This window comes from Quercus robur, chromosome 11, assembly GCF_932294415.1.
Source record: "Quercus robur chromosome 11, dhQueRobu3.1, whole genome shotgun sequence".
Lineage (NCBI taxonomy): Eukaryota > Viridiplantae > Streptophyta > Magnoliopsida > Fagales > Fagaceae > Quercus > Quercus robur.
In genome coordinates, this window is record NC_065544.1 from 19,053,227 (window position 1) to 19,068,231 (window position 15,005).

The window sequence follows — 15,005 nt, forward strand, 5'->3', positions numbered from 1 at the left end:
TTTCGTGAGAATTGGTGACTCTAAACTCTAAAGACTTATTGCTAATTTAATAGTTTTACCTTTTTAATTTTTAAAAATTTTCTTTTGGGGACAAAATAACTTTATACACAAGTGCCAACAAAACGACCCAAGAACTTTGATTACATGCTCATAATCAGGGGGGTCCGGCTTGTGTCCAGTGAAAGTTTTCACTGGACACGTTGGATCTTGGACACGTGTCCAAATCTTGCCGTGTCCAGTGAAAATTTTCACTGGACACAAGCCTTGCCCTAATCAGGGAATAGAATTGTGCCAAGTTCAGGAAATGCAGGCAAAGTAAAAATAAATTAAAAATCAGGTGAAATTACTTGTAGTAGCCCACCACAGATGGTTGCCCTGTGCAGTGGATGGTAAACAAATATATTGACAAGAAAGACTGTTTCGGTAAGGATTAGTTATTAGAGAGAATAAGATTAAAGGGAAAGGAGTGTTTAGGCCCCTCAGGAACACTAAAATCTCAACCGAGTACACTTGAATCTAAATCGAGTGGATCACTGCCAATAGCTCATTACTATAGAACATATAGAACTAAAGCCCAATGTTAAACTCCACCTGACCATAAATACATTTGTAGCAAAAAGCCAATCATATGGACATATTACCAACAAAAAGAAAAAGTTGCTCTTTTATATACCATTAAATCATTTAGAAGACTGCCAATGGTGGATAAAAATAGATATGCATTTAGTATTATTGGGTTCTAAAAAATGTATCAAAATTCGAGTATCTTAGAATGTTACATGGCCACAAAAAATATATAACTTGAACCAAACAAATTGCACTCTTCCTGATACAACAACAAATTTGATCAAGTAACTACTAACTTTCAAAATTTTCGTTGCCTTGATCTGTCTTTGCTGACTCTCAATCCATTCATGGCAGCTCTTGAGCTGCCAAGTGGAGGAAAATCATCTTTCTCAATGACAAAGGAGTTGTTGCTCCTTGTTCTCACAGGTTCATATTCACGACGGGTAGATTTGTCGTTGTAGTGCACTTTCCGGTGATTTGCCAAAGAATAGTCAAGAGGATTAATCCCATCCAATTCGGGGTCCAACAAAAATCTGTATGGCATTTTGCTATCATCCATTTTCCTAAATGTTATGGATATCCTGCAAAATCCAAATAAAAAAAGAAATGATTATGAAAATATAAACATTTATACTTTTTGTAACTCTGCTGTAACAGTTTAGGACAGCTCTTTTGTAACTGATACCTGCCTTCCTGTGTGGTAGTTTTATAATATGATCCTTTTTTAACCAAAAAAGAAAGGATACCTTTTTGCTGGGACAGCTGGAACACAGTGTTTAGCAATATCAGCTCCATTACCATTTAGAACCAACACTGATCTGCAAAATGAAAAACCAAATACGTTAGAAGCAAGATACAAAATTGAAATTAGCAAATATCCAACAACTAAATTCCTATCTCAATTTCCCCTACAAAAATATGGAACTATTTCCATGATGAACTCATTTGCACAACATATTAGTCAAAATTCAGCATCTACATTCTATTATTTGGCCCTCTAGAAAAAGTTAGTCAATCTGCAGAATGAATTAAATTATACAGCATATTGAAGAAAAACATTTGCAGTGATAATTAGAAGACTGGAATATATCATCTTTATAAATCATATAAGTATTATGACACATGCATTGAATTACTCGTTTTAATATCCATGGAAAACTTCCACTAGAAGACTATATGATCATATACTTCTCAGTTTTGAGAATTTCCAAGATCATAATTAGATATCGTGTCAAACAGTTTTGCATTTATGAAAGAAGGTAAATGCACTCCAAGGGGCAATCATTAATTTAAGAAATTGTTAACAAATTCAATCAAAACTAATAAATACTACATTCCAAGAAACACTAACTTACATATTTCATGAATATATTTATATTTATATATCTTTGTAAAGAGAAAGAGGAGAGATCAAAGATCCTTGACAAGCACCAAGAAAGCAAGAAAATATTTCTTTTGGAAAGAGGAGAACACAAACATACCCTACAGGCAATGGCATAGAGACAGGTCCCCCAAACTCCCCTGGACTCAAAATCTTCAGATTTGAGCCAAAAAGTATATTGCATTCAGTCAAAAATGAAACTGTGCAAAATGGTCGGACAAAGTCATGATGGTCAATGTGAGGTGGAATGCAATCTCCTTCTTCATAAATATTTACAATACAACTGTTAGGTATGCATGATGGAGGTAAAACATGCCACCTAACCATTCTTTTGATCATTTTCTTAAACAAGGATGGTAGGGGATCCACTTCTTCATCTCTTACTATGCCTGGAGGGTTCCCATTTTTATCCTGTAAGGTAGCAAAAATAATACGGCAAGTTTGATTATGGTTAATCACAGACTAAATAATAACAAAACAAAAACGTACACACATATAAGGTTTGGAAATTACCACTGCGTAATTGTAACAACAACCAAATTGAATAGTGACACGCCCCTTACCACGCATCCACTTTCTTGGTTCTGAATAAGTACGCTCTATAAAGTATCCCAATTGAGAAAATAAATGAGATAAGCTTGAACCATCTGATTTTCTTTATAGTGAATTATAAGAAAGTGGCAGAATAACATTGACTGTATATTGGATCATTTCATTATTTAATACTTCTACTTTTTCTGACACTATGACTAATAATATTAGCACTTGCTGGAGTTAACTGATACATTCTTAGAAAGAGAACAAATTAATCTACATAGGGAAGGAACAGTCTATGTTAGCTATATTACATAAACAACAAGAGAAGGCCCCACAACCTGCATTCCATCCTTTTTTCCTCATTCACACATCAAAAGAAGGTACTCTCAACAAAACGGCCAAAATTGCCATTTAGCACAATTTTAGCAAAATTTTAGGAAAAAAGTATCCTGACAAAGTTATTTAGTTATGTAGTACATTTTTGGAACTCGAGTTCCAACTCAAACTCGAGTTTAGGGAAACTTGAGTTCCAAGCAATATGAGCTCCACTGCTTGGCACGCCACGCGAGTTGCTTAGAACTTGAGTTTGTCAAACTCGAGTTCCAAAAATTTGCTACATCCAAGTTCTTGAAATGTGCTACATAACTAAATAACTTTGTCAGGATGCGTTTCTCCTAAAATTTTGCTAAAATTGCACTATTTGGCAAATTTGGACTAACAAAACACCTTTCTTTAATACTAATGAATGGAATATGATGGATAAATTAGTAACTTAATTTTTTGTTAAAGAATTATCATGAATGCCTTTCTTACAGAAACAATGTAAAAGAATATTTTGAAGTCTTATCTAAGTAATGTATAGGAAAAGAATAGGCTTGTGAATTTGTTCTATTCACCTTTTAGAAAAGGATATATGATAATCTTAAATCCTAGTTAAAACTTAAAAGACCTATAAATAAAAACAAAAACAGTAAGGATTAACTCAATTTTAGCCTAGGAAGCATGGACACCAATATGAGTACGGACACAGCTACAACATAGTTAGACAAGCAAACATTGATATGGCACTACGTGCTACCTAGATTTTAGGATACAAATGATATCATCCTGAAACTGAAATAAGAAACATGTGCAAAGCCTATATTTATAAGACTCATACCTCTTAGCTGTCCCCTTTGGCCCATAGTTTGGAAATCATAGACGCATTCGACAATCTTCCTCTGTTCCTCGGCATTAAAAACCCCGGTATGAAGCTCTAGGCCTTGAAGCACATTTGTTGGTTTCCCATTTATCCGCTCAAAATAAACAAACTCCTTTTCCCTCACAACTTGTGATACTCTGATATGCTCGTTTTGCTCCTCCTCACTGTCACGTCCATCAGATGATGAATTGTTTAATGACTGAAAGTGAGAGTTGGATCCTTTTCTCCATGAAGAAGAGTCAGGCATTTGAGTAAAACGAGTCTCCTGTCTTTGCCTACTCAAAAATCTTGAACCTTCAATGTCACCATTATTTGACTTGGGTCTTATTTCACGCTCACGCACCTTTTCTGCATCAAAATCAAAGAAGAAAATTTTTTAAAATTTTTTTTTTGGGTTAAATCATAAAAACAAAAAAAAGAAATCAAAGCCCAGAAAAAGAGAGATAGATAATTCTTACGGTTGACGAGGGAGTGAATACGAGTTTGGAGAAGAGACTTGCACTGACGGCAAAAGCCTTCAGATAAATACTCAAAAATCTCGTCGCGTTCTAAGCTCTTCAACAAGCTCTCTCCGTCGGACTCCCAACGAGTCAACTCTCCGGTCATCGCCCGAGTCACTCGTTAACTACAGACTTTTTCTTTTTGTTTATAGAGAGAGAAAAATAAATAACGTGGAAACGATTTATAACCCAAGATTTGGTTTTTATTTTTTTTACTATTGGTAGTATGTTTATGTTTACTTTTTTGTTTTGTTGACTTTTAACTCCTAAGTTCAGAACTTGAGACTTGAGAGGGGAGCCTGCTCGGTTGTTTCACTTTCACCTTCGCTTACGCTTTCGTACCACAACACGTGTGATTATTTGTTAATTTTTTTTTTGGCCAAAATGGAAAAATGCCCTTAATTAGCAAAAAAATATAGCAATTTTTCATGTTTTCAATATTTAGGGGAAAGTCCCTGTTTTGGAATTTATGGGTCGTTCAGTTAGAGATATTTTTAATTTAATTTATTTTTATATTGTTATTTAAGTATTGTAAAAATACATATTTCATGTTTAAATAATGAACATTATTATTTAAATATATGTACCAAATACCCTTAAGCGTAAAACTTGATTTTTGTATGATTAAGTTTTGTATGAATTTTGCCATGATGAATGATGTTGATATGGCACTCTCCACTAATAAAAGCCACGTGGAACTCAATATTTAAAGTATCGAGTTCCATTAGTTTAAAAAGATTTTAAAAGGAAAATAACTCAACTTTGTAAATATTGAGTTCCATGTGGTTCCTTTTAAAAAAAAAAATTTTATTTAAGGAAAATGCCATGTCAACGTAGTGTGATAAAATTCACATGAGACTTGATCATATGAAAATCGAGTTTTACACAAAACTTGAGTTCCAAAACAGAAACATTCCCTTAAATGTTTTGCTAATAGGAGCATTTTCTATTTTTGGCCTTTTTATTTTTTATTAATATATATTTTGATATTTATAAATTTTAAAACTTACTAGAAAAAGAAAAAAGAAAAGAAGAAAACCAAAAGCAAAAGAGACGATGCTGGGCACTGGGTTTGAGCTTAAGCAGCATACCCTCTTACTCCTCTTATCCATGCCTTCTTTTCCTATAATTCCTTCAGCTTCAGCAATATCATTCTCCCAATTCCAAACAAAAAATAATGCTGTTGGTAAAGAAGCAACTAATATGTCTAATAGTATTGACCACCAAAACAGCACAGTTAGTGTTAATAAGAGACGCCACTCCAATTCCTACTTGGAAAGGCAATCTGCCATTCTTCAACTTTCCTCATCCTCTTCTCAATCTCATTTCGACTCTGCTCTTGCAAGGTACTTTATCCTTTTTAATTCTTCTTTCTTTTATCTCATTTTTATTTTTTGGGGTCCAAATCATCTGGGTATTGTTACTAATGCCAATATAAGGTGTTTCTTATATGCATTCTATGGATATGCATTAGTATTTGAAGTTTCCTGTAACTTTTTTGTTGTTGTTGTAATTACTGCCTAGATTGGATTGTTGGGTTCATTTTAGATTGCATTATATGTCTATTGCTATATAAAAATGTCTACTTCACTTTAAAAAAAGGGTTGTACCGGTGCAAAAAGCTCATTCTTTTGTGGGGTTTGGGAAAAAAAGTGATTGGTAGACGTTGCTAAATGCCTCTTAAGTTTGAAATGAATCGACATCTAGAATTGCCTGCATTTGATGATGTTGCCTGAAATAGTTTACCTGTTTGGTGACTTTGTGTTAACTTAATTACTCAAATATTGAAATTATATTTTTACTGGGACAAAACATATGTTGAGTGTAATAGATATAACTTGTAGAATATAAATCACGGCAGATTAAGAGGGATGTTGAAAGTGCAAGACTTGAATGCCGTGTTACGAAATTTTGGAACTCTAAGCAGATGGCAGGATCTTTCTCACGTGTTTCAATTAGGAAGCTGTTGTAAATGTTTTTGGAAGCCAATTATTGGTTTTTTGAATTGTTAAGCCTGCCTGTTTCATTTGTAGAGTCGTAGACTTGGAATTTATATTCACAACTTATTGCATGGATGTCTCGTTGATGTATGTTATTTAGTTTTATTTTATTTTGTGCCATCTGTGTGTGTTTGGTTCCTTTTAAAAGGGTCTTCTGTATGTAGATCCATTATTTACTCCTTTTTTCGGCAGCTGCTTTAAAAGAATATATTTGATGTTTTCAAACTCAACACATTTTATGATATGAGCCTAAAATAAAATTGACCTGAAATTTTATTTATTTATTTTTTTGTGTGTATAAAATTATCCAATAAAGATACATCCAGATGTCTTTTTTATAACTAGTCAACACTAAGCTGCCCTTGATCTTTGAAATTGTATATGGTTGCTTCACTAAGGCATTCAGTTCATTTCGGCATTGGAATATATTACCAAATGATATTGGTACCTCACTCTTCGACAACAAATACAATTTTCTTCACTACCCTCTTCAGCTCCATGAGGCAATATACGATTCACTCTTGGTATGCAACTCTCTCTCGCAGTATTAAAACTTTAGGGTCAAGGCCATACAATCCCTAGAAGTATACTTTATCATCTAAGACCAATTTTTGGGTTAGAAAGAAAAAATATTTTGAACTCTTTTGCTTTCATTCTAAAATTTGTGAAATCATTTGGGGGAACCAACCATGGTGACCCTACTTGGGCTTGACCATAGCAGGTTTCCACTCACTATGGAATGAATGCCTGAGGGCTCTACATAGAGAGGAGGCCACAGGTGCTCCCTTAGGTGTTAGCCTGACCTCAGTGCCACTGATTTTAAGCAGTGGAAGGCTATAGTCCTTTAGCTAAACTAGAGTCACGCTGTCACCCCTAAAGTTTCAAACTTAGGACCTACCCCAAGACTGAAACCATGGGGCCATGACCCTAGGTGGTGTGAAATCAGTTGCATTAGCATGTTACCCCATAACAAGTATAATTTCTTTACTTGTTAATGGCTTTCCTAGTGTTATGGTGGTTGCTAGAAATGATGGCGTTATGCCATGTCGCTTGGGAGGCATTTGCCATCCTCCAATGATACAAATGTGTAAAGAAGGTAAGACATAGAAATAGTAAGATTGGGCAAAATTTGCAGATGAATGAATAACATTTGTTATTTGACAAATAGGTGTACTCATGGCAAAGTGATTGCAGTAAAAGCCGAGTAAACTAAAATAGAAACTGATATTAGATCAGTGATAAGGGCACATTTGGCTTTTCACTAAGGAAAACCGTTTGGTTTTTACTACTAATTTATGGTTATACCCATAAACTTAGTAAAGATGGAATATGCGAGGATGGAAAAGGTAGGGCAGAAAAAAAAGGGATAGAAAGGAGGGAAATGAAACACACAAAGGTAGATCTGGATGGAAAGGAAAATTGGATAGACTCCCCTCTCTCACGACTCTTTGAGGAATTGGAATTCAGAGCTCTCATATAATTGATGTCTTTAAGTAATAATTATCCATCATTATGATATCTGATGGTGTGTTTCCTTTCTCTTTTGTCTAATTTCTGTGTCATGAACTTGGTATAAAAATTTTAGGTGTTCTTCCAAGAGGGCTGTCAGTGCTTACATAAGATATTATTAAAAAAAATCAGAAACGGGGGGGTGTATATATACATTTGGAATTCCCACATGCCAAGTCGCAGAAAATAGGATGACTGACAAAATGGAAATTGCTCACTGATCTTATGAGTGCATAAACTAAATTCATATATTGCTTCTCTGTAGTTGAATGGATAATTCAATTTTACTTTTGATAGATCATGGGATGGCATGGTACGTATCAAGAAATTTTATCTTGTCATGAACAAAATATTGAAAGAATGTCTGCAAATCTAAATCCATTTAGTAGGGATCTTGTACATTGTAACTGAAAATATAGAGAAAATGCCTTCGTAAGCCTTTTACAAAAAATAAAATAAAATATTTTTCATATGCATTATTGTCACTTAGGTTTCTTCTTGTCATTCAAAAAGACTGTTTAATTGCCCTCTCTCTGTGGTTATAGTTTTGCCCTCTTTACCAATCCTCTCTGAACAATGAACCTAATTAACTATGTTTTTTGATTTCCCCTTCTTATAATTGTTGATAATTGTTAAGTCAAGTTTGCATTATTGCAGCTCTTTGAATGAATGCAACAAAATGGGAAGATAAATGCTTCATCTTATAGCAGTTATATGGAGTTCATGAGAAAGAACATAAATCCTGTAAAGGCAATGGAGATATACAATGGCATTAAAGATGAATCAGCAAAAAACAATGTGTTCATATGCAATTCTGTTCTTAGTTGTCTGGTTAGGAATGGCAGTTTGGAATGGCAAGTTTGATAGCAGCATTAAAATGCTTCATCAGATGAAGCAGGATGGTTTAATGCCAGATGTTGTTACACATAGCACGGTATGATATTTCAATTTATATTATGTATTTCCAATTTTCCTCCTAGCATCTGTGTTCAAATGTTGTTCATATAACCTGAAGTTGCTGCCACAGTCAGCTACACGATGATAATACACTACTATATAGGGCACTTATCAAACAGCTTTCAGAACTCCTTTTTTTTTGCCCCATGTTATCACTTGTTTGTACAGAGAATTGAAATGTTTAGAAAATCAAGTGAATAGTTTGTTTCTACTACTGACCTTTCATTTACCAGTTAAAAATATATCCACTCAGATGGTTACGTGAATGTGAACACACACACATGTAGATAGTAGAACCATGACCTATGTCTAGCTTTGATCACCATGTGTAGATTCTTTGAGTTTGTGTTTATAACCTTGCTAAGGTTTTAAAGCAGCATGCTCAAAGATGACGGTTTGAAAATGAGGTCACACTTTTTTTTTTTTGATAGATAAAAAGAGTTTTATTGATGAAAAAGAACAATGTGTTTACGATTGTAAACTCACTACCCTTGAAACAAATACAATCAAATCATAAGGAAAGACTAATAGAGATAAGGAAAGCAGACAAGGAACTACAGTGCGTAAGCTCCCAAATACGAGACCACTTAAACAAAGTCTTATCAAGCAAGGTCTTCAACAAATCTATAGGACTCTCAACGTCCTCAAAAATTCGGGCATTGCGTTTCTTCCATACTAACCACATAAGGCATGCTGGTACCAAATTCCAAACTTTTGAAGAGTAAGTTCCCAACCAATTCCTCCATGCATAAAGAAGAGAAACAATAGTGTCCGGCATCACCCACTGAACCCCAAACATAATAAGGACCTCACTCCACAAAGCAGATGCAAACCTACAATGGATCAAAAGGTGATCCACAGTCTCCCCATCACACCTACATAAACAACACCAGCTAACAAGGGGCAAGTTCTTCTTAATGAGGTTATCTATTGTGAGAATCCCACCCCTAGTAGCAGTCCATAAAAAGAAAGATACCCTTTTAGGTACCTTTACACACCAAATGCTCTGTCAAGGGAAAGAAACAGAAGGGGCTTTCAATAAAGCAATATAAAAGAATCGCACATCAAAGACACCACTGCGATTCAACTGCCAAATCAAGATATCCTCACCCTCCCCACAAGGAATCCTGGCAGAGACATGCTCATAGAAAGAATAAAATCTCCTCAACTCCCATTCATTAAAATTGCGTCGGAAATGGAAGTTCCAACTCCCACCTCCTCCGTTTGGTGCAAAAATAATCATGTCAGAAATCAGAGCTTCCTGAACCACAGCACATGCAAACAATTTCGGGTATAATTCCTTCAAAGGAGTAGGACCACTTCAAGGGTCATGCCAAAACCGAATACGATTGCCCTCTTATACTTAGAATCTTTAAACTTATTAATTAAGAAAAAATCACATGGATTTTGTGTGTTTTCCATATAGATAAACTGACATGTATGGAGGATGCATTTATGAGTGTGTGTCTATGCAAATATGAAACTGCATATGTCAAGTTTCAATTTGCATGCTACTTTATTTCACTGGAGTTAAAACTATTAGAATTTATGATTTTGCTCAGATAGTTGCATCACTGAGAAAAATATTCTCATCTCAAATGTTATGTCAACACAATGGAACTTTCTTGTTTGTCATTATTGTGATGTCTAAACAGCACCATAATCTTTGAACAAATCAAAGATGTTTCATGGTAACTAACTCCAGTTATAGTTTCCCTCTATAAATACCAACCACAAGAGGCATGTGTTCACCACAAGTAATCAACACACCCTTTCCTCATATTCTTCCTTTCTGATCATAATTGCCAATTTGCCTTATTCTCCTCATCATGGCTGCTGCAACTCACAACCAACTCTCAAATAACAGCTTAGAAATTCCTATTTATGCAAATGATATTATGGACTCAAAACATTGCCAGAAGATTGAAGAAGGTGAAAATGTTGACTACTTTCAAAGGGCACAGTGGCTTCGAGCTGCTGTATTGGGAGCCAATGATGGGCTTGTTTCTGTTGCATCGTTAATGATGGGTGTTGGGTCCGTTAAAGAAGACATTAAACCCATGCTCCTTGCTGGTTTTGCAGGTTTATTTGCAGGCGCTTGCAGTATGGCAATTGGGGAGTTTGTGTCTGTGTACACCCAGAGGGACATAGAAGTGGCACAAATAAAGAGAGAGAACTCAATGAAAGTTGGAGGAGAGAATGAAGAAGAGGGTGAGAAGGAGAACCTTCCAAATCCTTTTCAAGCAGCTTTTGCATCAGTCCTTGCATTTTCAGCAGGTGCAGTAATGCCATTATTGGCAGCTGCATTTATAAAGCCACATAAAGTAAGACTGGGTGTCCTAATTTTAGTGGCTAGCTTGGCCCTGGTTGTTTTTGGAATTGTAGGAGCAGTGTTAGGGAAGACTCCAAAGGTGAAGTCTAGCATTAGGGTTCTTGTTGGAGGCTGGGTGGCAATGGCAATCACCTTTGGGCTGACCAAATTAATTGGCTCCAATGGACTGCAAATGTGATTTCTGGGTTTTGACTTTTGTCCTTTTGTTGATTGTAAACTTGTTTTCCTTTGGCTACCTCTACTTTTTGGTTTGACCTTTCTTGAGTATGCTTGTGTTCAGTTTTTAATGTGTCATATGTCATGGTCCAAGAGTTTTCTAAATGGAAGTGAAGGTGTCAATTGAGCTAATCTAACTAGTGATCTTAAGACTTTACTTAGCACCAGATGGCTTTATTCCACCTTCACCCTTTTGGTTGTGGTTCTTTGGACAGAGGAAGAGCTACCCTCTTATATGCGGTTCACCCTTTGGAGAAAATAAAAGTTTGTAAATGGAAATGAATAATAATCGGTTGTTTGAAAGGAAGATATCAACTTGATTAATTTGCTCTGCAACAACGCTCTCTCTCTCTCTCTCTATCTCTCTCAAAATTAAATGGCTAAACAAGCATAACTTCATACAGTTCAATGCTTGATAATATTATAAGATGAAAAATTGATCCCTAGCATCAAGAAGCGGATTGCTAATTGCTTCACCTCTGTAATTTTTAATATCTAAAAATAACAGATTGAATAAATACCAAAGAAGTAGAACCCCTTTTATTTTTGGGGGAGCTTCGTAAGCTTTGGATATATGTATTGATGAATAAGCTTTGGAAATTCTGATTCCAAGCTAGGGTGAAGTGACCAATCTTTAGGTGGTTATAATAACAGAAAAATCAGAAATCCTGGTTTCAATGAACGTGACAAACATGTGAGTTGGAAAGGATTAATTTAAATACTCTCTTTGTTTATCTTCAAATAATTTTTAAAATCTGAGATATTGTGCTAATCAAATTATGCTTTCTATATGATTCTCCGAATGCCCATCTTTCTTTATTCTTGATGATTGTATTCCATAGGGAAAGGAAACTTTATTTATTTAGGTTGAAACAAATGCAACCTAAGTTGTTGGATCACAAAGTTTGCATGTACAAAACATTTAGTTATGTCCCTAAGTTTAACAATCCACACTTTTGTTGCCTCTGGGATTCAGGCTTTCAGGTCGAAAATTAGTGTGTTATGAGTTTCTGTGTGGCATTGGCACTTTAGAATGTAATGAAGGTTTTTCTTAATTAAAGAATGTAATGAAAGGTTACGATAATTCATTGGCTATTCTTTTGTTGTCAATATCAATAAAATGTACCCTGCCTGCCACCTATCAGGAATGAGTTTCTAGCCTCTAGGTAACAATATACATATTTAAAGACTTACTGTTCTTATTTATTTATTTCTTTTTGATAGGTGAAAACTACCTAAAAATCCAAATATAAAAAATTCTTCTAATTCCAAAAGGAAAATAATGAAGATATCATCTTTGACTGAGGAAAGAAAAGAATGATTACAAAAAATGTTTGGAAATGCATATATTAATTATTTAGTTGTGCATTCACAATAACAACAATAATAATAGATTTAGAATATAACATTTTTTGTTATGTTTAGTTGATTTGACAACAATTGAAATAAAAACAATAAAATATAAATATTTTTGAATTCACTTTAATTAATCTAATCATTCAGATTTCCTAACTCCTATTCTAATAATAATAAAAAAAATTCCTAACTTCTTTCAGTGACATGTAATATATATATATTTATATATAGAACCAACAATGTAGTATCTATATAATTAAAAAGAGTATTATTAGGATAAATATATTTATTTTGTTATATTAATTATTTTAAGTGGTGCATTAATTACTTAAATAAAATGAAATTTTGATTTCATTTTTTAAAGATTTATATGAGAAATAATTGATTTGAAGTATGACATTCTTGATTAAATTTAATTAGTTGCTTTTAAAATAATTGAAACAAAGTCTAGCAAAAGGGGAAAAAATAAATAACACATTCCAATCTTTGATTGAGATTTTGTATTCCTTCATCTCACCCATACACAGGACCTTGTGAGTTGAGTGAAGATTCTTGGAAACTTTAGAAGCCATTTTCAAAGATCCTTTAATAACCATCTATCTTATTCTCACAAGTGATGGGGAAAAATCCTATTGACCTTATCTTAAAAAATAAATAATTAGTTTTTGAAGAAATTGTTCATTCTGACCTTATTGCATTGTGTTAGGTTCTAAAGATTTATGATTAAATGTTTAGAGTCTCAATTTTTATATGTTGGCAAACTGAGAACAAAAACATGTTTAGGATAGGTGTTAGAAATTGCTCAAAGTAGTTCATGTCAAGACTCAAGAATATACAAGTTGCAGGAAAATGAATTGAAATTCTATGAAGCTCGACTGATCGAATATCGCAGAAAAAGGATTTCTGCAAAATTTTTAAATAGGCCCAAGCCCCGTGAAAACGTTTAGGGTTTCAGTCCAACACTCTTATGTATAAAAGGAAAACCCTAGTTACATTTTGAAGATTCTTGGAAAATTTGTGAGTTACTTCTGTGAGATCTGAGAGGTTTTGTACCTTCTAACTTTACAAGTGTCTACCGGAATAAGATCTACAATCAAGTGCTAGTGGAATCTAGTTGCTGCAAGATCAATAAGCCATGATTTGAAACCTTTGAGTAGGATCTCAAAGTTACAAGCGTGGGTGCTTATGTGGTGCAAATCCAAGAGAGAAGAAGTTCGTGAATTCGGAGCTTGCATGTGGTCGTGCTAGTAAGTTATTACTGGAGGTAGCAATAGATTTAGGGTTAAATCTTATTGTAAAAAATTCAATTCTCTTACAGTGGATTTGTTTTACCTTGAGGATAGTTAGGTCAAATCTTCCCTAAGTTTTTACCTTGAGACGGTTTGTTTCATAGGTTTTCCTGGGTGATTAGATTGTTGTGTTCTTTTTTTGTCCACTGCTGTGCATGATATGATCTATCCTTGTTTAACCTAGATCTTATTATTAACCTAAGTAATCACTTGGCTAATATATTAGGTTAAACAATCTAATTTAAGGGGTCTAAACAAACAAACACATTGATTGGTTCCATTCATTGAGCCATTGAATAAAAGTCCACATGGCCAATATTGGCCATACTCTAAAACAATATATAATATGATACAAATTACTATAGTTTTATTATGGATCAACTCTTTTTTTTTTGTTGATTACCAAAAATCTTGTAACTAAGTGACATTGACTGGTCTCTTATAAGGGGAGAAACAAGATTTAGATCCCTTCCTTCAATTTATCAAAAAAAAAAAAAAAAAAGACTTCTTTGTTATTACCAATTATTTTCATGTGAATTCTAATTCATCGACTCCTACACTCTTTTTCAATAGGTAAATAGAGAGGGAGGAGGAAGGTGAGGTTGGAGCCACATGCATGAGGCATCGCAAAAAAATGCCAATACTATAATTTGAATCCTAGTTTCTATACTCTCAAATGTACTTAAATTGAGAATTTTAGCCGACTCTAATAAACATAGGCATCAATTAAAATCATTCTTTAAATTGACCAGGGCTAGTTGGTGCCTAATTAGGTGAGTTAGGCCATTGTTTAAGGCCCCTAAATTTTAATATTTGTTTAGCGCCAAAACCAACCAATTAATAAAAAGTATTATTTCTTAAAAAAAACATAAAAAATAATGATGGTAGAGATATTACAAATCTTATTACTTAAAGCTCACATACGAATGTGCTACCATTAAAAAATATTAAGCAATTGAGATTTGCCAATCATACTCATTGCTACATTTATTAGCTACTTAACTTCAGCATTTTACAACTTGTAATTTCATACTCAAAAGCTGAAAAATCATTCTCTCTTAATTAAGAAAAACTAAAATCAATTTTTTTTTAAAAAAAAAAAAAAAATTTTGTTGATACCTATTTTCCCGACACATTTCTTACAAGCTCAATTCAACCAA

General features: G+C 34.0%; 2 protein-coding genes across 5 annotated transcripts; one reads left to right on the top strand and one right to left on the bottom strand.

Annotated features, from left to right (window-relative positions):
• Nucleotides 1-702: 702 nt before the first annotated feature.
• On the bottom strand, nt 703-5,044 carry LOC126705483 (RNA demethylase ALKBH9B-like). Its single transcript, XM_050404515.1, has 6 exons — nt 4,145-5,044; nt 3,645-4,034; nt 2,462-2,547; nt 2,049-2,359; nt 1,314-1,385; nt 703-1,148 (listed from the first exon to the last, which is right to left on the bottom strand). The coding sequence occupies exons 1-6, from the start codon at nt 4,290-4,292 to the stop codon at nt 866-868; spliced, it is 1,290 nt and encodes a 429-aa protein (XP_050260472.1). The 5' UTR covers nt 4,293-5,044; the 3' UTR covers nt 703-865.
• A 56-nt stretch (nt 5,045-5,100) lies between these two features.
• LOC126705484 (vacuolar iron transporter homolog 4-like) lies at nt 5,101-11,332 on the top strand. Of its 4 annotated transcripts, none has more exons than XM_050404517.1 (2): nt 5,101-5,532; nt 10,735-11,332. In XM_050404517.1, exons 1-2 carry the CDS (start codon nt 5,364-5,366, stop codon nt 11,160-11,162), a joined length of 597 nt encoding a protein of 198 aa, XP_050260474.1. In that variant the 5' UTR covers nt 5,101-5,363; the 3' UTR covers nt 11,163-11,332. The 4 variants fall into 4 exon arrangements, 2 of the variants coding, with proteins under 2 accessions (XP_050260474.1, XP_050260473.1); XR_007648297.1 differs by lacking the exon at nt 10,735-11,332 and adding an exon at nt 8,353-8,628 and having other exon boundaries at nt 5,392-5,532; XR_007648298.1 differs by lacking the exons at nt 5,101-5,532; nt 10,735-11,332 and adding exons at nt 5,595-6,710; nt 8,353-8,628.
• The last annotated feature ends 3,673 nt before the right edge of the window (nt 11,333-15,005 follow it).

Bases quoted from the DNA above. Each gene is read 5' to 3' on its own strand.
- LOC126705484 (XM_050404516.1), top strand. From the start codon at position 10,482: ATGGCTGCTGCAACTCACAACCAACTCTCAAATAACAGCTTAGAAATT.
- LOC126705483 (XM_050404515.1), bottom strand. From the start codon at position 4,292: ATGACCGGAGAGTTGACTCGTTGGGAGTCCGACGGAGAGAGCTTGTTG. The intron at 2,548-3,644 runs GTATGAGTCTTA...GATACTTTATAG, and splicing joins CCAAAGGGGACAGCTAAGAG to AGCGTACTTATTCAGAACCA. The intron at 2,360-2,461 runs GTAATTTCCAAA...GCTACCTTACAG, and splicing joins GTTGTTACAATTACGCAGTG to GATAAAAATGGGAACCCTCC.